The sequence below is a fragment of the Polyodon spathula genome, chromosome 8, assembly GCF_017654505.1.
Source record: "Polyodon spathula isolate WHYD16114869_AA chromosome 8, ASM1765450v1, whole genome shotgun sequence".
NCBI lineage: Eukaryota > Metazoa > Chordata > Actinopteri > Acipenseriformes > Polyodontidae > Polyodon > Polyodon spathula.
This window is the reverse complement of record NC_054541.1, coordinates 36,642,437-36,663,121: the sequence shown is the minus strand read 5'-3', so window position 1 is coordinate 36,663,121 and position 20,685 is coordinate 36,642,437. Positions and strand designations below refer to the sequence as shown.

Here is a 20,685-nt window from a genome sequence, read left to right as displayed (position 1 = left end):
GTCTCACAACAGCAGACAGTGGCAAATAGACTAGTTTTATTTGTATAAGACCCTGACACTTTTTAATTAGATATCGTAGGGCAGTGCTTCTGTAAAGTTGCTTCGCACTTAATTTATAATTATTGTGAATTTGATGCAAGCAAATAGCACACACTTATAAAATTGACCATTGGGATTAAGCTGATCTGGATGCAAAATAGCTGTGGGAAACAGAACTTTATGAAAAGCAAATGGTGTTATGAGTAGATATTTGAATTTAAAATCCCTGTCAAGAATGGAGGTGAATATAAATATATTTTAAATGTTTGGAGTGCAACTCTTCCAAGTTATTCACCTTGTTTCCTGTAACGAACAATGCAAAACCATCTGGCTGTGAAGCAGATACAAGAGCCACTTCAGGAGAGACTGGCACTGTGTCCAACTGAAAATTAACATGAGGAGTTCTTTTTCTTGAGCGAGAAATCACAACCTCAAAAGACAAAAAAAAAAACACTTTCTTAGAGACTCTAGAGTGTACTTTGATACTTAGATTTGAAAGTGCTAAAATGAAAACACTGACTTTGATTCAAATTCTAAAAAAAACAATTCTGAGCATGCAAAAGAATCTTGAAACTTCCGCTGAATAGCACTCTGTTTACATCCAGTTTGAATAAAGGCCAGAACATGTGGTCAATCAGCTGTTAGGGCAACTGATTTCAAAACTAAGAACAAAGGTTAAGCACAAATCATGTTTATCCGTTTTGGTTACAAAGGCATTTGGTTTTTCAAAACATGAACATCAACAGAAGTTAGAAGTCTGAAAATGCAAAGAATAGGTAAGTAGGTGAAAGAATATGTTTCAATGTTTCAACACAACCACAAACACACCCTGCATATCTTACTGCATACTAGCATAATTCTCTCCTACCTAGTTTTAACAAAATCAATTTTTGTGTATGGCATTTGTTTTCAGCATCTATCTTTTCTTACAGATGTTTTACCCTTAACTTTTTTTGAGGAAAATCTCCAGATTTCCAAATCAATTTATCATGTTCACTGCTGACTCTCTTTATAATAAGGCATAATAAACAGTATTGTACAATATTCTGTAGTGTGTTTAACTTGAGGTAAGTATGATATATACATCTTTTTTTTTTTCTTTACGATTCATTCTTTTGTATGTTTTATTTAATTCTCCAAAACAACCCCAGCTGGTTTATATAGAGATAGCATATCTCAAGTCACCTGCTGGAATTAGCAGTCTGACCAGAAAAGCTAATTGTAATAACTGGAGATAAAGGAATGTTTAAATAGTTCTATGGTAACATTTGGCAACAACATTTAACAAAATAATGCACATTTTGCTCAAATTTGTTAGCTGTTTTTCTGAACTCCCACACACTTGACTTGAGGCTGCTGCAGTGGGGTTACTGTCAATGCTAGCCTTGGTACAGATCTTTTCGAAACCGCTTACTGTATCAGACAAGTATCATACTTCTCCACTGCTATTGGAAATAGAATATGACAGTATGGAGCAGAATTTTTCTTGCCTAAGGGTAAATATGATCAAATCACTGCCACCATCACAGATATTATTCTAAATCATAATAAATATATTAAAAAAAAATATTGCCAGAGGCAAAACATTTCCTTTCTACAGATAGCATGTTTTCAAACAGGTCCAAAACAGCCTCACTGAACAGTATCCTGATCCTACCAATCCTACACTTTTGGCTGGCTGTAATTCCCTCTGACAGACAGTGCACTGCTCTTCACAACTGCTGCTCTCAGTACTTACTCCCCCCATATCAACTGAAACAATGGGGAAAAACAGCAACAGCTGCTAACATTCTCCAGTGCATGGGAATTGAAAACTTGTCATCAAGGTCTCACACTAACTGTTAATACACCATTAGTCCTGTACTCTGCTTCCTGCAGCTGTTACCATTAGTGTTTTACCATTTTGTCCATTTATAAAATTATTAATAAATAATAAAGCGAGCAGTGAACTGTACAATAGTTTATCAACCTTATTTATTTTGCCAACTGAATTATATAAATAGCCTAACTGAATACCTGATTTAGGCTATCTGTAGCCAATCTTAACAAGGCTAATCGGAAAACAGAGATCTGTGGGTATTATTGCTATTATAGTTAGATTACAGATTTTTATGTCGAATACATTTAGGTTCATGTCCTTGGCAAAAAGCCAGTTTCCCCCACCACCCTTTTTCTTGTGTATTATAGAAATATTGCAGATTTCAGCATTTCAGAAATGCAGTGTTGACAGTACAGCGGAAATTATTAAAAAAAACAATGGCCAGTAAAATATGAACCATTACCACAGGGATCATAGTTATATTTCTATTTTTTTATTTAAATGATGCATTTAGGAAACAAAATAGTCTAACATAGTCAAATTCATGGTTAGCTTAAGTTACGGACATCCTGTGGATTAGGTAAAAAGGTTCCTGTGGGCAAACAGGAAGTCTATAGATCCGTCAACTTTGCACCTGCATTTGTTTATTCTTACTCTGGGAACTTCAGGCCAGTAGTTTGAGATGTGTAGTCTAAAAACTCATCAGCCATCCCCAAAACTTATGTTTTTACTGTTTCACTTTTTGTTTGTAGAACTTTTAGTTCAAGTCCGTATTAAGTTGATGGTAGAAGCTATCATTTACAAAAATGACCCAACATAAAATGTGTTTGGTTCCATACTGGTGGGTTGGTGTTTGTTAATATTTACCTGCATTACTCTGCCTTCGGAATTTCCTAGATTGGCAACGGTCAGTTCCTCTTGAGTAAAGACTGTAATTGACGTCAGCAACATACTTCTGAACTGCCCAAGGAAAAGGTCAAGACGCTGCATGGTTGTTGTTACTTCGAGACGGTATCCTTCTCCGTGTTTTCCACGGCATGATAGGTCATCTGATGAAGTCTGCAAAATAGACACAGGCATTTGCCAATTGAATACATACATCCACACACAAAAAATGGTATACTTTGTACTATTCATGATTCAAATCTAACATATAGGTTTCTGCGTAATTCAAAAGCCAGATTCCGGTCTCTCAGTCATATTTTTGTGGTGGTGAACTCAACACATCATATGGAATGTATATTTCAGCAGTCAGCGGCTTCCTGTTTTGGACCCTTCACGTCTTTCAGCCTATTAAATCACTAAATTCAGACTAGAATTTTTTCTTTCTGATATGACATGTGCTCTTTTTAAACTGTTTAAATGAACAGATTTCAGTTTCATTAGCCTCACATGCTAATTACATTCACTATACAACGGATCACAAAATATGACAGAAGTTGCTTTGCCTCTATATTGTATAAAAAGACTAAAAGAGCGAATGGAATTCTCAAGTGGTGTTGAGAGTAAGTTATGCTGCACAACAACAAAACTTATTTCAGTTAATTATTAACAAAAAATAAACAAAAAACAATATCAGTAATGGTAGTGATTGTGAAACAAAACATCCCAGTAGATATAAAGTTAATGATTACATGAGAAAAAAAAAAAAGACTGACTAAGACTCATGAAGACAACTGGACACTGTTTGTATCATATTCTGTGCTTTCATAAAGGCAGACTTGTGTATTTATACAGATATTTTTGCAACTTAATGATTAATTTCTTCTTAGATCATTAAAACAAACCCTTGAACTGGAGTTATAAGTAATACAAAAAGAACTACTTGACAAAATGACTCCTTTGTTTTATATTTCCAGCTACAGCTGTATTAGAAGTGACTAAGGTGTGATTCACCACATACTTGTGGTTTAACAACTTCAGAACTCAGTGGTTTAGAACATGTGCTGTACACACTGTAAGCCTGCAAATATATATAAAAAGAGAGAAAGATTATATTTTACAACTACACTTCTGTAGTGGAATCTACTCATTACACTTTTTAAACTGGGTCTCAAAACATATGGGGGTTACTGAACCACTTGTGAAGGCACTAAGCATAGAGCAACTGTGACTCATAACTGTGAGCAGGCAACTTATCTTGAATCAGATCTCATTTGCCACTCCCAAAAAAGTGTGATAATTGCGAATAGGAAGTTCGCTACTGGAAGTCTGCTGCAATCATATGACGCTTGATCAGAGGTGAATTACGATGTGTTAAAGAACCATTAAACTATTTATATTAGTGTAAGGCAAAAGCAGGTCTGTACTGCACCATGCCATTAATGGAGTGTCAAAATGATCTTCATTACAATGAAATAAAGTCATTTTTCCTTAATGACTTCAGTAGATGTTCTTATCGTTACTGTTGGCACTCCTTAAACCGACTTCAAGCTGCTTTAATCAAGGTATGTCAAAGCCTCTGCAGTCTGGTACTTTAAGATAAACTGTTCTTTTCTAGTTTTCAGCTGTGGTATCATCATACCACCGAAAGCGTGTGAAGATTTCAACATAACAAGAATGTTAAAGTAGCACTCTGCAGACCAGCTGGTCTGCTGGGTTTACACACAGCGCGTTTAAGATGCAACTTGATTCTGGAACTGTGTACTAGTTGGTGTACCAGTCAGGGTGACTTTAGTTGATTAGAAAGCAAGAGGTTATTCACCAAGATCATAAAATGGCAACTGTGCAGCTGGCTGCTGTTTAGGCGTATGAACTGGTAGGCACTGGTAATAGGGGACAGGATATGGCTCAATAGGGCACAGCAAAAAGAAACATACTATACACAAAGACGTACAATTAAGAAAACAATATTTCAATTTTCTAAGCTTTTGAATTGCAGGAAAATTATCAGAAAAATAATAAAGAACTGCATGTTGGTACTGAAAAAGGCACCTGCTAAAAGTCACCCCTGTGGCTCGCCAAACACTCTCATACTCAAAACTTCAACTCATTTATCACAAATGGGATTGTAGTTATGCATCTCTAGGGTTTTCTAAAACATGGCAGGGGCATACAATGGAGGACAATGCTATTTTGTATTTAGAAAATTCCATTGAACCATTTTTAAACATTAGGAGAGATGTTTGGAGAAAATACACCAATAGGGTTTTCCTTATTTTTTTTTAATAATTAAAAAATTTGCCTCTATTTTAAAACAAGATGGGATCCAGAATTTGGAACATTTTAACAGAATGCTACATATTTTTCTGCAATGTTTTACCATAATAATTCCTTGAGGGCATGGGCTGTACATGCTAATTAAATTAGCAAAAGAAACAAACACAAATTGTAGATAATTTACTGTCAAGGCCACTCAGTAATATATTTGTTTTCATTATTTGCCACAGCTGCATTAGTCTTCTTGGTACATTAGTACTAAATACTATTGATTCAGACAGGTGTAATGAGCACATTGAATCTTTTTCATGATACATTGCTTCCTTCCTTAAAATAAATTCCCCTTTTTAACAAGCACAGACAGGATAATAATTAACAACCCTTATGGTATTAGAATGGTATATGTGCAAAGCATTTACACTACATAATGCGATGAACACTGGCTATTGATATGCTAAAAGCAGGTTACCTACATTTAGGATAACCTGATGTTTGTGTGCAATGTGCTTTTAAAATAAATTATAAACACTTAGTCGGCCTGTACAAACCAAACTAAATAACAGATTTGACAGTATTTGGTCTAAAAAAAAAAAAAACTGCAATAAAATCTGCAATCTTACTGCAGATAGATATTGCACTGACATCATTCAGCATTATCATCTCTGGCCAAGGGCCTCAGACAATTTAGGTGTGTAGTTATGCCTGCAACGTCAAGGTCTTCATTTTTACGATCTCTCCAATGAGTACACATGGGCGGATTTCTAAGTAAATAATATAAAATTCAGCCCCTTGGTTGTTGATCTAAGGGATGCAGAAAAAAACAGATTGACTCATGTTAACCTTGAAGGGATAAAAAGGTTTTAAAAAAAAGGTAACTGTAAGGGAAGGAATAGGCCCTGGATAAGAAAATGTGGTTACTGAAAAGACAAGATAATCTGACAACATCACGAAGGAACTATTTGCGCAGACACTAAAAAATAAAACACACACACACACACACACACACACACACAAAAAAAACAAACATAAGTACATGATTCCCATCACATACACCTTTTTGCAACATCATTCGGGCTAGCCAAAAATTTTTAAAATAAGCTTACTTGTCAATGTTGGATCCGTAGCACTTTTTGTTTGTTTAACTTGTCATTTCCATCACTTTTACTGGTCGTTTGCTCGACCTAAATGATGGAACTGCTAATTTTTTTCTCAAATTGCCTTCCCCGCCCCATTCATTTTTAGGCACCGGCGCCTAACTTGTTTTGGTTCTATTGCTCATCCTAGGAACATGCGAAATCTACGGATCGAGTCTTATTTGAAAGATGAGGCTTCAATCTATTCATCAAGCTGTGATGTCGTAGGTTGCCAAATAAGGAAGATACTAGCTTACGAACCTCCGAGAGTTCAGGAGAAACAGTGCCTAAAGAACAGAGAGAACTTGTTGGTAACTTGCTGGTTATTGTGTGAATATGGCTCCAAAACAAAAGAAAACAGAAAAAGCTGGACCTTCAGTGCAGCGATTCACAACACAGGAAGTGTCAGATGTGCTTTTTGAAAACGTGAGAACTCTGTGGAAGTGTACAGCCTGTGATGTGCCTCTGGGCATGATTCTTGATAGGAACTGTTTTTCTAGATGACGCACAAAACAAATACTTGTGTTACAAGCACTCATGTAGAACGTTATTAATTTGTTGCACCTGTACACTTTAGTTATTTTGTTATTATTTTCTATTTTGTTTTTGTCTGTTCTGAAAGACACTCTTGGTTAAAAAAATGAAAATCACTAACATTGTTCGCAAACTCAAATCTTTGTCATTTTTTGAGCTATTGAGTTGAAATTTTGGATGTAACTTCCCAACACATTGTACTATCACTTCAGATTGTCAAAAGCCTTGGATATGCATGTTCTCATAGTTTATAACCCAATAAAGTGTTATTTTTTTAAAATGCGTTTTTATTTTTTCCATACTTTCTCATTTCTGAGACTATCTGAGGCATTAGTATTCATATTATGAAAGAAAAAAGGTGTGCTTTAAATTTTGACATAAAGAACATGCTTCTAGGACATACACAAATATGCTTTTACAGGGCAAAAAGGCAATTTGGCTAAAACAGGCAAAAATTGCTTGGAGTGTAAAGGGATTTAAAGGCCAGAATGTATAGAATGTATCTTACTGTGAAATATTTCACCGATTTTTAGGTTCACAGCCCCTTTAAAACAAACCCAGGCACAAGATTTGCAGTATTCTCCATTCTTGTTAAGGCACATGTACTTGATGACACAAACTGAATCACCTTTAACAATTTCCAAACATATCTACCAGGTTTTCAGCTGAAGTGCCAAATAACTCTTATACAGGTTATACAGTATTTCTTTCTTGGGCTAGTTTTACTCTAATTAATGTAATGGTATGTTATTTAAAACTAGCCACAAAAAGCTTCTCTTACATAGACATTTACAGGGAAATACACGCAGCTATAGACATGAGGCTATATTCAAATCTTAAGTGCCATAGTAAAATTATTTTAAACAGGACCAGAGTTATAAAACACATTGAAAAATTAAACAAAAAAATCCCTTGCTTGTCTTGCAAACACCCAAGTGTAACGACAAAAAAACATTATATATTCATCTCTTAATCTACAGTATTCATAAAATAATCAAGTAACCACAGAAAAAAAAAAAAAAAAAAAAAAATCATCACTTTTTTTTTTTTTTTTAGCTTGTGTTCACTTTCTTTGCAAAGTATTTGGTGATGAACTCAGAAACCCACTTTACAATGATGCTGTGTAGCTGGTGTCTGGGTACTGTCATACAAAAAAAATGATAGCAAAATGCAACATTTCATAAGAGGATATCCTTTTAAAATAATTAAGGAATGCTTGTTGTCAACACAGCATCATTGCAAAGTGACCTACAGACTTCATAAAAACCCCTCATATTACCCAAATGAATTTTTAACAAGCTCATGATCTAAGGCAAGGCAGACCTATTCTACTACTGTATAATACTGTACTTATTATTGATAGTTTTATTAAAATAACAATTGTGTATTGCTTTGTACAAACTAAGTGTGATATATGGCCTAATTCCATATATGGGTTTGGGTTTATAAAAAAAAAAGCATTTAACTTACAAAATGTATATAAAATCAGAAAAACAATACAAAATAAATATTATATGCCGATTGGTTTTGAACACCTCTGCACAATATAAGTGATTCATAAAATAATTGACATAATTAAAATGTCAGTAATATATAAATGCTGCTATCGACTGCATATCACATGATTCAATCAATCAGGTTCCAGATTTAATTTGTATTTGATTAAACTGTTTTTGTTGGTTTTAAATCAATTGTAATTTAATGATAATTCTGACCTTAAATGCAGCTGTTTGTTATTTTGAGACCAGAGTGTTTCTTTACAAGAGGCCACGCTGTTGGTAACATTCCAACATTTTTTTGTGTCTTTACAGCATGCAATTATGTTTCAAATAGAGGTATATTTCTGTTGGTTTATTTTATTAACTAATATCGCCAGACAGCAGCATAGACTAACGGATCAATAGTCTTTTAAGAATCCACTTGAAGTCTGCCATTTCCCTCCACTAAAGCATAAACCTGTTACCGCGACATTTCATTTATCTTTCATTAGTATTCATAATGACTTTTGTTTCACACAAATGAATAAGCCCCATTAACTTTTTAAAAATGAGAATTCATTTGATTTCACTAAAACTGACATCCCTTAAAGCAAGGGTATGGAATACCAATGAAAAGAAAGGTAATGCCTAAATCAAGAAGCAATATTAAGAGCACTTGAAGAAATAAAATGAATGATTCCTTGGCTTAACAATAAACGAGCACCAGAACAGCAAATAACTGAATGGACGTGACTACTGTGAATACTTTTGGCCCAATTTTGAAAAAAGAGTGCAAATAAAAACAGCAGGAAACTACTCACATGCATGAAGCAGTTACATTATTGTCTTGAACCGTTTTATACTAAGACTTTTGACTTAGCCCATTCTTATCAATAGGGCGTGTTGCATTCCTGGACATCAATACTAGCTCAAATCCAAACAGTATGCTCAGTACCTGTACATTACAAACACAGCTTAAAATCAATGCTCTACTGCAAAAACAAAGTTCTCTACCAGCTGATTTTCACGTTGTCTGATTTTACTACATTGCCTGGCCTAAGGTAATATCAGCATGTTTAAATCATGGTATTAGTGTATACTGGTCCTGATCCACAAATTAGACATGATTTATTTACAGTACCTCCAAAAAGTACTGGGACAACCCTGCTGGTTACTGATGCATGTAATTCCAGTGTCACTCCACACAACATTTGCTTACTGAACATCTTGCATCCTTGTAAAGATAATGCCCGCTCTTCAAATACAGGCAAATGATTTTAAAGAGGAAGCACCATATAGATCTTGCATGTTTTTTTCCTCCACGTTTAGAAGACCCCCTGACTGAACTGTTTAACCCTAAACAAGCTGCATTGTAAAGTGCTGGTTTTAGTATCAGCCACATTCACATGTCAACCTTGGGCAAGGACTGGGGATGATGTTAGACATGGGATCTTGGGATTTAGTGACTGATTACTGCTTAGTTTACCTTTTCACTGTAAAGACTGACATAAATGCAATATGTAAATATAGACAGACTAACCCCATTTTGAATCACATGACCTCAAAATCTCTAACACGATGCTTACCTCTATGCTTTAAATAACAGCAGCCCCTTTCCCCCTTTATCTCCAGGGTTCAGTACTTACATTATCTAAAACTAATTAGCTATTTCCATTTAAGGTTCTAGTGCTGACTACAGTAAAGAAGGCTGACAAGTGATGGAGTGGCTTCCAGGGTCTCACAGGCTACAATGCAGAACCCACTTGCCTCTCCAAGCACTGTGTTTTGGCAAGAACACCCATACAGTACCCCAACATAAATTATCCGAACAATATCAGTTACTCTAAATGAGGCCAGGTTTGCAGCAATATGTGCGGAACCTATTGTGGTGTGTTACTGTTTTCCTGGGCGGGGGAAATCAGAAGAGTTCAAAGAGTTCAGCAAAAAATGGGACTTTAAACACAAAACATCATCCCCCGGCTACCCGCAGAGCAACGGAAAAGCAGAATCAGCAGTGAAAACAGCCAAAAGGCTAACGGCTAAAGCAAAAAGAACAGGATCTGATCCATATCGGGCCATGTTGGACCACAGAAACACCCCCTCTCAGGATGTAGACAGCAGTCCAGTACAAACAGACCAGTAAGCCTGACTTCTATTATATGCAAACTTATGGAAACTATAATAAGAGCCAAAATGGAAAATTACCTATATGGTAACAGGGTACTGGGAGACAGTCAACATGGTTTTAGGAAAGGGAGATCGTGCCTAACTAACTTGCTTGATTTTTTTGAGGATGCAACATCGATAATGGATAATTGCAAAGCATATGACATGGTTTATTTAGATTTCCAGAAAGCTTTTGACAAAGTCCCGCACAAAAGATTAATTCTCAAACTGAACGCAGTTGGGATTCAGGGAAACACATGTACATGGATTAGGGAGTGGTTAACTTGTAGAAAACAGAAAGTACTGATTAGAGGAAAAACCTCAGAATGGAGTGTGGTAACCAGCGGTGTACCACAGGGATCAGTATTAGGTCCTCTGCTATTCCTAATCTACATTAATGATTTAGATTCTGGTATAGTAAGCAAACTTGTTAAATTTGCAGACGACACAAAAGTAGGAGGAGTGGCAAACACTGTTGCAGCAGCAAAGGTCATTCAAAATGATCTAGACAAGATTCAGAACTGGGCAGATACATGGCAAATGACATTTAATAGAGAAAAGTGTAAGGTACTGCACGCAGGAAATAAAAATGTACATTATAAATATCATATGGGAGATATTGAAATTGGAGAAGGAATCTATGAAAAAGACCTAGGAGTTTTTGTTGACTCAGAAATGTCTTCATCTAGGCAATGTGGGGAAGCTATAAAAAAGGCTAACAAGATACTCGGATACATTGTGAAAAGTGTTGAATTTAAATCAAGGGAAGTAATGTTAAAACTGTACAATGCACTTGTAAGACCTCATCTTGAATATTGTGTGCAGTTCTGGTCACCTCGCTATAAAAAAGATATTGCTGCTCTAGAAAGAGTGCAAAGAAGAGCGACCAGAATTATTCCGGGCTTAAAAGGCATGTCATATGCAGACAGGCTAAAAGAATTGAATCTGTTCAGTCTTGAACAAAGAAGACTACGTGGCGACCTAATTCAAGCATTCAAAATTCTAAAAGGTATTGACAGTGTGGACGCAAGGGACTTTTTCAGCCTGAAAAAAGAAACAAGGACCAGGGGTCACAAATGGAGTTTAGAAAAAGGGGCATTCAGAACAGAAAATAGGAGACACTTTTTTACACAGAGAATTGTGAGGGTCTGGAATCAACTCCCCAGTAATGTTGTTGAAGCTGACACCCTGGGATCCTTCAAGAAGCTGCTTGATGAGATTTTGGGATCAATAAGCTACTAACAACCAAACGAGCAAGATGGGCCGAATGGCCTCCTCTCGTTTGTAAACTTTCTTATGTTCTTATGTTCTAAAGCCTGATGGGTAGGAGAACTAAAACCCTGTTGCTGATGAGTGAAAATCTACTAAGGCCTGGGGTGACCAGTAACAAGCAGAAGGAGATCATGGAGAGGCAACACAGGCAAGCACAGTACTAAAACACCAGCAAAGGATCTACCTCCACTACAAAGAAATGACAAGGTGAGATTACAGCCATGGGGTGGACAGAGCAAATGGTGGCAGAAAGCCACAGTGATTAAGCCAGTAAACATGAGGTCTTATGAGATACTAACAGAACAAGGACAGACCTTAAGAAGAAACCGAAGACACCTTAAGAGGTCTAAAGAACAGGGAAACCACTTTCCAACTCTAGATAAGCCCCAAGAACTGCAGGAGACAAACAGTGAGGATGCAGAGCACAAAGAACTACAGACAAGTATATAGGGTACAGAGGGCCTCGCGGATGACATCAGGGGTCCAGGGAGTTCCGAGGACCAGGGACAGCCAGCCTACTGTGAGTCTTCAGGGGTTGCAGAGACATGGCTTAGTGTAAGACCAGAGTAGAAACGCAGCAAAGAGTTCTGTGTAATAAAATCTAAGTTGTTTTGTTTCCCATCTGGATTTGTGTCGACTTCTTATGCAGGGGAACACATCAAGCTTTAAACAAGGTTTACGCTTGAATCCTGGAAATTAAAAGTGAATGTCTTGAATAGATGAAAACCCCATTGCTTTCCCAGGGCTCCTGCTCTTATTTTTTTCCATTAGAAAATGTACATGTTTTACACTTTGCTGTTCATTAGAAATGAGGAGAGCTGAACGGCAGCTTTAATAGTTTTCATTAAAACGTGTACATTTCCTGAATTTGGCTTTCGTATAAATCAAAAGACGGTTAATTAAAAAAGAAACTCAAGTCATTTACAGTCTTCCTTTTCTTACATAAGCTACTGACAAGCCGAGCGGTCATCAGCAGTTACACTCACATTGCTATTGATCAGATGATTGGAAGAACTTCTGGGTCAATTGTGATGAGTAGAAGAAACAGAGAAAAGGCAGAACAGACTATAAAGTCAATTCAGTACAGTGATTCACTGCTAAGAAAGTATTCAAAAAAACAAGAAGGCACCAACATACATCAAATTAATTCAAATTATAGCAGATGCCTTACTGTCATGTTACTGTTCAGTCTTATGCTGTATACCTGTGGGTTTTAATTCAATAATTCAAAGCTTGTAATATGAATGTATTTTTGTATTACAGTACCCAATTTAATTTCTACCTCACAACTTATGTTATCCTCCTATTGCCCAGCGCATTTGCCATATGAACTGTGCATGCTGATGCATGGTGAATGAACAAGGATGCACCCCTCTGTATGACTGTATAGTGCCTACAGTAGTTTCCTCTAAATTCCTGTTAAAAAGCAATCAATGATCTTACCAGATTGTAACAGAACTTCTTATCATATCCAAGGAAATGGTAAGGATGCTTCGTGTAACAGTTTTGAAACACGTCGTTGATGAATGTATTAACAGCTTTAATGGATATTGCACAGACAGCAGACTTGTTGGTGGGATCAGGAGAATCTGGTTTACTTTGTGCAAAGACACCGAATAATATATCCTCATCCACAGAAAGACCCATTTCCTCTGCAAGAGCTGCTCCGGGCTTACTGACATATGCAGCCTGTATAACATTAAAAACCTCTGTCTGCTTCGAGCGCTTTCTTCGCTTTTCAGTTAAAATGCATTCCAGCGGCAATTCCACATAGCGCCGCAGCTCTGGGTCGGAAGAGCAAACCCGGATGATTCTGGTGTGGTAGGACTGAGAATCGTGCGATTCTTTCTGTACCGTCATAAAATAAACATAGGAATCGCTTTCAAATGCATGAACATATTTAATGTCATACTTGTCCCTTAGTTCTGGTATAACATCCATGTAAGACTGGTCAGAGAAAAAACGGAATCCATCTTGAGTTTCTTTCATTTGTCTCACAGATAATGTATGGTGTAAAGATTGTTGGTGAACTGAGGGGCTGACTGTATTGCCTACAAAAAATTTCACAAACCCTTTATTTACAATGCTCACAATTTTCGTCCCTGAAGGACCTGCTATACAGTCTGGGCATCCTTGAGACTCCCTTTCCTTTCCAGGAGAGTACATACATGTCTTGTCACTTTCTCTATCTTCAGGGTTCTCTGTTTGCAGAACATACCGATGGCAAACACCACTACTACCTGTGCCGCAGCTAAAGAGTTCGTCATCATAGTATGTTTCAACAAGCAGAGCCAAATTAATGTTATCTTTCCAAACACTTGCAGAGGAATTTATTTTATCTGAGCAATCTTCACACGGTGAACAATCAGGGCTTTCCAACTCAGGTCCAGTCTTGTACTCAGAGAGCTTTTCTAAGTTTTTAGTCAATATATACATTGTGTTTACTGCTCCTACATAAACATGGTTGTTGAAAACAACAAGATTATGTATAGCTTCATCTGCCACAAAGGTGGGGAGGTCGTACTTCACAGTCAAGTTCAAATCTGAATTCTTCATTGCTTCTTCACATTCTTCTTGACTCTCCAGCACCAAACTCAACAAGATGATTAAACAGAAAACACCATTCAACAGGTGAGGTTTCATTGTCTCAAACAGGCCTGCAGAAAGAATAAAGACACAACATGAATCACAGACAACAGAATTACCAAAGTCTGATTACATCTGTAATCCGTAAAAATCTGTTCCACTTTATGAATTTGTAGATACAAAGATTATACAACGCCCCACTTTTGTGGCTGATTCATTTTCTTCCATTTGCTTCCCACTGTTGCGTGTTCTGTGTGGGAAAAACACTTTTGAAATGCACTTGATTGGAAATCTTGAAGACTGAAATCGATTTGTACACAAAGGTACAAAAATTGCCCTGTAAGGCAACTCTGGAGGGACCATCCTCTTAAGGGGCTGAGTGAGCAGTTATTTAATTTTAATTGTGACCTAAACTGTTTTCAATCCCTGGCCTCTAGAAGTAAAAAGGCTGCTAAGACCTTTGTTTCATTTTCTCTAAAGAAAAGAAAAATGGGGTAAAAATGTGTTCAGATATTTAAGCCATAATACATTGTACTGTATTTCAAACCCAGACAGTCATTGCTAACTTGGTTTTAACAGTTTTTACTTGTAACGTGGCTTAAAGCCATGTTAGTGAAACTCTGTACTGCCCACTTCGAAACTGAGATCGCACTAATTATAGGATAAATGCTAATTGCCAGTATACTGCATTAACATCACACTTTTTACGTTAGACAGACTATTGTTGTTTTTCACAAAGAATCATTGTCCACTTTTGATGGATTTCTACAACCGCAATATAGTGAAGACATCAGTAGTCTGTTTACTGTTTTTCTATGATCAGTGTTTGAACAACTGATGTGGTTAGAAACAACCCGTCTGCAATCCATGCAATAGAAGAACGTGTTTTAATTTAGCCAACAACTTGTCTGTGGTTCTCTTGCATTACTGGTGTTTGTGCTCTACCGTTAGCCTGAATCACCAGAGATATTGTTCTGTTAATAATGTGCTACAACCACAAAGCTAAGTTTAGCAATTTTCCTCTGGGAAGAATATAATACATTCAATTAACAATAGAGGCTTGGGAATTGTGTAAAATGATGAATCGCTGGTATTTATAGTAACATAGTGTTGGTTGTCAGAAAGTGGAAATATCCACCAGTCAGTTCGAATGTTAAAGGTACAGGAGTTTCACAGCTATTCCAAACTCCCTTATCAGAACTGAAGGAATCTAAAGATTACGCTGACATGACAAAACAATGCACTGAGCTTTCAGAATATGTCTTAGTGCTGCGCCTGAAAAAAAATTGGGATTTAGCATTCCCTTTAGAGAATTATTTACGCTTATTTAAGCAAATACGGTAAGTGCTTTTTGCCACAATAGTGTAAATGCAGGTTAACACAGGCAGGCACCTCGCACAGGGACAGGCATTCCACACAACCACAATCTGCACTCCAGTTTAGCGCCGATACAAAGCCAGCTCCTTTGCAAGGAGCTTATATCAGGTTTATGTCTTTGTAGGTGATTACGTCACCTATCAGCCCTGCTGCTGCCTTCACCCCTGCACTACAATACCTTCACATGTCTTAAATGATTATACTTTTTGTATACATTATTTGTTAAAATAATTAACATCCTTTATTTAAAAAATACAAACGTTCAAAATAACATGTAACCAAACACTATTTTGTAAGACATGACTAATTTTACAAAGATTTTCAATGCTAACATTTAAATTTGCGCCACAATTCAACAAATTTTGTATATGTCAAATATTATTTAAATTTAAGGGGACGCTAGCATAATAAGAATTGTGGTAAAACTAACATAATTGACGAGATTTCAAATAAGAAAAGTGTATCTTTCACGTATGTTTTATTTGCTAAGGAAAGTGGCTTTTCCACCTGGAGCGTCGCTTTAATTGGTATGCAGAGTAGGGTCTTGCGCAGAGTTGCAAGCCAACAAAACCTAGTAAATAGTCAGCTATCATTACACAGAGGTTGTGCCCTTAGGAATGCTTCTGTCCAGAGGCAGCTTCCCTCATGAGTTCCAACAAGCGCGTCGCTGTTGTAACACTACATCCAGCCTAACCCCTGAATTACATGTGGTGCTGTAACAGTACCTTCTGTACAGCCTATGTACTAATATTGTAAAATAACAATGTCTCGATTTAGGAAACTGTTGCCAGTGGTTGTCTTGTGTAACAATAACCCAATTTCCCGTCAAGTATTATTATTATTATTATTATTATTATTATTATTATTATTATTATTATTATTATTATTATTATGTATTTATTTTCTATTGGACAGTAATAGCTTGCATCCATACAGGCACCTAGCACATACAACTTGTCAGTAGATAAAAATGTATCCCGTTTGTTTTATTTCTGACACAGTTGACATAGAGCACTTTCTGTAAACGTGTAGTCAAAGCCGGGGGAAAATGTTTTGAAAAGCATTTTTTCAAGAAGCACCGTAACATACCGATACTGATCTACTTGACTAAAATTGTGTACAAATAGAACGAGACGTTGACTGTACCAATTTGTAATTTTTCAGTTGCCTAATATTATACCATGCAGCCTGAATGAGTCACATCATTTTTTAAAGAAAAAAAAAAACTCCTAAGTATACTTTATAATTATTAATATGAAATACATTCATGAATTTCCAAACTGCACAAAGCAAAACGTTTTCCATAATATATTTACCTGCTGGTTGCAACGAAGTGCGTAATCACAGCGCTCTGTCTCACTTAAACCATATGGATTCTTCCACCCTCCAGAGAGCTCGTGCTATATAGGTTTTAACAGCAACCAGAAATAATACATGTGTCGATAGGTTTTTGTTTTCACACTGACTTATTTTCCCTTTTTACTAGAAAAGTTGTCCCCTATTCTTCAAAGCTCTCCTGACACAGGATACTAACCTGTGACTCATGCGCTGCTTTGTTAAGTGAGGCACCAGTGGCAGATAACGACTTGCGTCTCTTCTTAATGCTTTTTTTCAATTGTAATAATGTTACATAAAAAAAAACCCCACCTCACCCAACAACCGCGTCTTCAGTAGACATCTGATGAGGATATGGATTTCAGCGAGTTTCAGGTGAGTTTTCCAGGTTTCAGCACACGATTGCGTCACGGCAGCTGCTGTAGCAGTGGGCGTAGCCACCAGAAATAATATCCATAGTTGTCTGTTCTGCATCTCGCACCGGTGCGAAAGGCATTTGTGTTGACTACAGAGTCACTTTAATAATTAATTTCCATCTATTTAACACATTATTCAAAGTAGCCCGGTTTTATATTACCATCCCTTTCAACGATGATTTTCACTACTGGAAATCAATATTGGGCAAGAACATCTGTTACTGTCCCGACCTACTTTTTTTTTTTTTTTTTTTTTTTAAGAAATGGAACGAAAATATATTTAAATATATTGGCATGTATTGTATAATACATTTTCTAATATACTAAATTATATTTCTCAATATATTTAAATATATTTGTGTTCCATAAGGTAATGCCTGCAGAGCTATCAGATTCAATGACGTGTGCATACCACCATTTGGTGAACCAATATCGTTTTGCCAAAAACATATTTTCATGTGATTGCCTGCAAGTGAATGTACCTGTGCCAGAATTCATATTGTGCAATATGCAAATAAAACCGCTTTCCCAATCCACTTGCTTGTTTGCACATGGTTTACGCAGGGTGTTTCTTGTATTAGAAACCTTCAGCAAACTGTAAGTTTTGTAAATATTCAAAATGTAAAATAAATAAATTAAACAGTTTTTTTTTTTATCAATGAAATAGGCTTGTACATTTGTTACATTTAGAAAGCTTTTTTTTCTTTTTTTTTTTTCTCAGAACAGTCTCTAACCTCATAAAACATTTACGAAAACTCTTTTCAAAAAAATATTTAAATAACAACACAAGTTAAAGCCGCAGGCTTCTGTAATAAAAGTCCACTTCATTAATTTGCTACGTGACCTTCAGACTTTTCACCTAGTGCATCAGTCCGACCCAGTTGTAAAAGTGGGGACAAACATTGGAGGGCCGTTTACTTTGGGCTGCTATTGTCTTAGTGTATGACACCTGACGCAAATGCTACATAAAGAGACATCTGATTGAATATATTTACCATGGCAGCTGCTATGTGCCTCTTGTGTGTGGAAGCCTTTTGCGGAGCGGTGTGCCATTTCAATCCAAGCTATTAAAATGTGCAGCGATACATACATCAGGATGTTACTGAGTGGATGGAAAAAGCAGTGCTGTAAACATGCTGTTGTCCGGAGGATGTTGACTTCAGAATATAATTTTAATCTCAAGAGGTTCCAAAGTGTAAAATTTTTTTTTGAAAATATTTTTTTGAAAATATATGAAGATAAATGTGTTGGTTTGTTTAAAATACAGGTTGGAACAAAATTTTGAAAACAATTGTAATGTGCAGCACAGTCACTCAATTGGCTGTCAGTCACATGACTGATTCATTTTTGTGTAAATGGAATCCATTAATGTATAACGAAGCTGTATCTTCCTGTCAGTTTTATACACTATGGGAAAGCCAGAGAGTTGATAGAAGGAGCTTGGCTGGTTCATGCTTCTGTATCCAATACAGACGTCGTGTGTCACAATGAACATTGGGATCCAACAACCCTATTGTACAGCTATGGCCAAAAGTTTTGCGTCTCCTAGAATTTTAGGATCGAGACATTATTAAAAACAAAAAAAAAAAAAAACAAACAAAAAGAAAAAAAACAATTTTGATATTTTATCTAACAATCATGCATTCAAAGAATCTAAAAAATATATATCAAAGGTCTACCTGAAGCTATAATAGTAGTAGGCTACACTATTTCATGTTAGATTTAAAAATGTCAGTTTTTCGTTACGTATATGGAAGAATACAAAGCGGTATGTAATTGTATAGGCAACGTAACATTCAGCTGGTTTCATTCGACTTATGAAGCAAAATCTGTTAATTCTACAGGGTAATGCAAAACTTTTGGCCACAGCTTTAGCAATTTTAGTAATTGTACTGCCACCTGCTGGGCAGTAAAAAAAACAACAACAACAACAAAAAAAGACCATTGTGAAGAGATCACACAAATTAAGCAAAATATCCTTAAGCTTGATCAAAGTCAAACAGTACTCTAATTAGTCTTAATTTAACATGGTTAGTCCTGCTGAATAACGAGTGGTTGCAGAACTATTTATTACAAAATAGTCAATAATAACCTGCTGACAGCACAGAATCTGTACACATGTGATTAATGACTCAATCACTAGCAGCTAAGTTGTTTTGTGAATGATTATACTATTGACAACATGTCACATGTTTGGCAGAGCTAAGCTGTATGTCTCTTTTTATTGTCTTATACAAAAATATTTTTAGAATTGGGGCAAAATAAATCAATAGAAGTGACTGCTTGCCTTCAAGGTGTTTACATTGCTCTGCAGAGAGATGGGGCCATTCCTCAATGATTACTTTCTTTAGGGAAGTTGAAGGCCTACATCAAAGTCAGTTGACAAAAATACCTTCTTGACATAATACTTGATTATAAAATAAAGCAGATGTACATGATTTGTTTTATCATGTTGCAGTTCCGGTTTAGTACCTGTTTCAAACCCCCACCTGTTATTGACTCGTGCAGAACAAAGGGAGGAAGACCCACACTGAGACATGGCCCTGTCAAGATGAACAAGAATTTAATTTGTTACAGGCAGTGCTGTTTAACTCATATCAGCACATCCTGTAATGGATAGGATATTATATTATACTTATCTATAGATCCATATAAAATCTTCAGCAGAACAGTACGTTGTAAGTTATATTATTAATACTCTCCAACAGCATACCATTTTTACAACACAGACCAACAACAGGCTTTTGTAAAGGACAGATGAAAAAGATTAGATTAAACCATGTTATATGGCTGATATTGCTGCCTTCCATCAGATTAAAGGTGAAGCATTTATATTTTAGAAAAACTGCACTGCAGTGCGGTACATCTGATTCCAGGTGCTTGTTAAATATTGTAGTTAATTGCCATGATGCTTAAAAAAACATTTCATTTCACTTTTACTCTGACTCATCCTTTATTTCTAAACAATTTATATATCTTAAATAACATGCAGTGTTATATATATATATATATATTCTTCTTTATATCTGTGTTCTGTAAAGGCAGTTTGACTTGTCTTTGTTCAAGATGTTTCAGATTGTTAAACGAATTAACTGACCAATCCACAGTGCTACAATAAATTTACTCCAGTTAACATGTCTTCAAATCTTTCTCTTTTCATTCATAAATAGTCAGTGGCAAGGCACATGATTTGAAACAGTACAATGAGAACCACAAAATGTATCACATAAATTTTAATGAGCATCTTAAAAAAAATTGTGCCAGAACTCTATTTATCCACAAATAAACATCATTCAAATGAATCTAAAGTACATGTGTTGGAAAATAGAACTGCAAGTAATGTCCCCCAGTTTTAATGGCGTGCTAAATAA

The 20,685-nt window shown here is 36.1% G+C and overlaps 1 protein-coding gene across 6 annotated transcripts in view; it reads right to left on the bottom strand.

Moving 5' to 3' along the window:
- LOC121319884 (hepatocyte growth factor receptor-like) overlaps positions 1–17,440 on the bottom strand; it is a 34,525-nt gene extending 17,085 nt beyond the window's left edge. Inside the window, exons 1-4 of one of the 6 annotated variants that reach the window (XM_041257804.1) lie at positions 17,216–17,440; positions 13,044–14,257; positions 2,726–2,917; positions 335–469 (exon numbers count right to left, since the gene is read on the bottom strand). In XM_041257804.1, coding sequence (XP_041113738.1) covers positions 335–469; positions 2,726–2,917; positions 13,044–14,257; positions 17,216–17,372 — 1,698 coding nt within the window. In that variant the 5' untranslated portion in view covers positions 17,373–17,440. The other 5 variants (XM_041257805.1, XM_041257807.1, XM_041257806.1 and 2 more) reach the window with 5 other exon arrangements.
- Between the last annotated feature and the right edge of the window lie 3,245 nt (positions 17,441–20,685).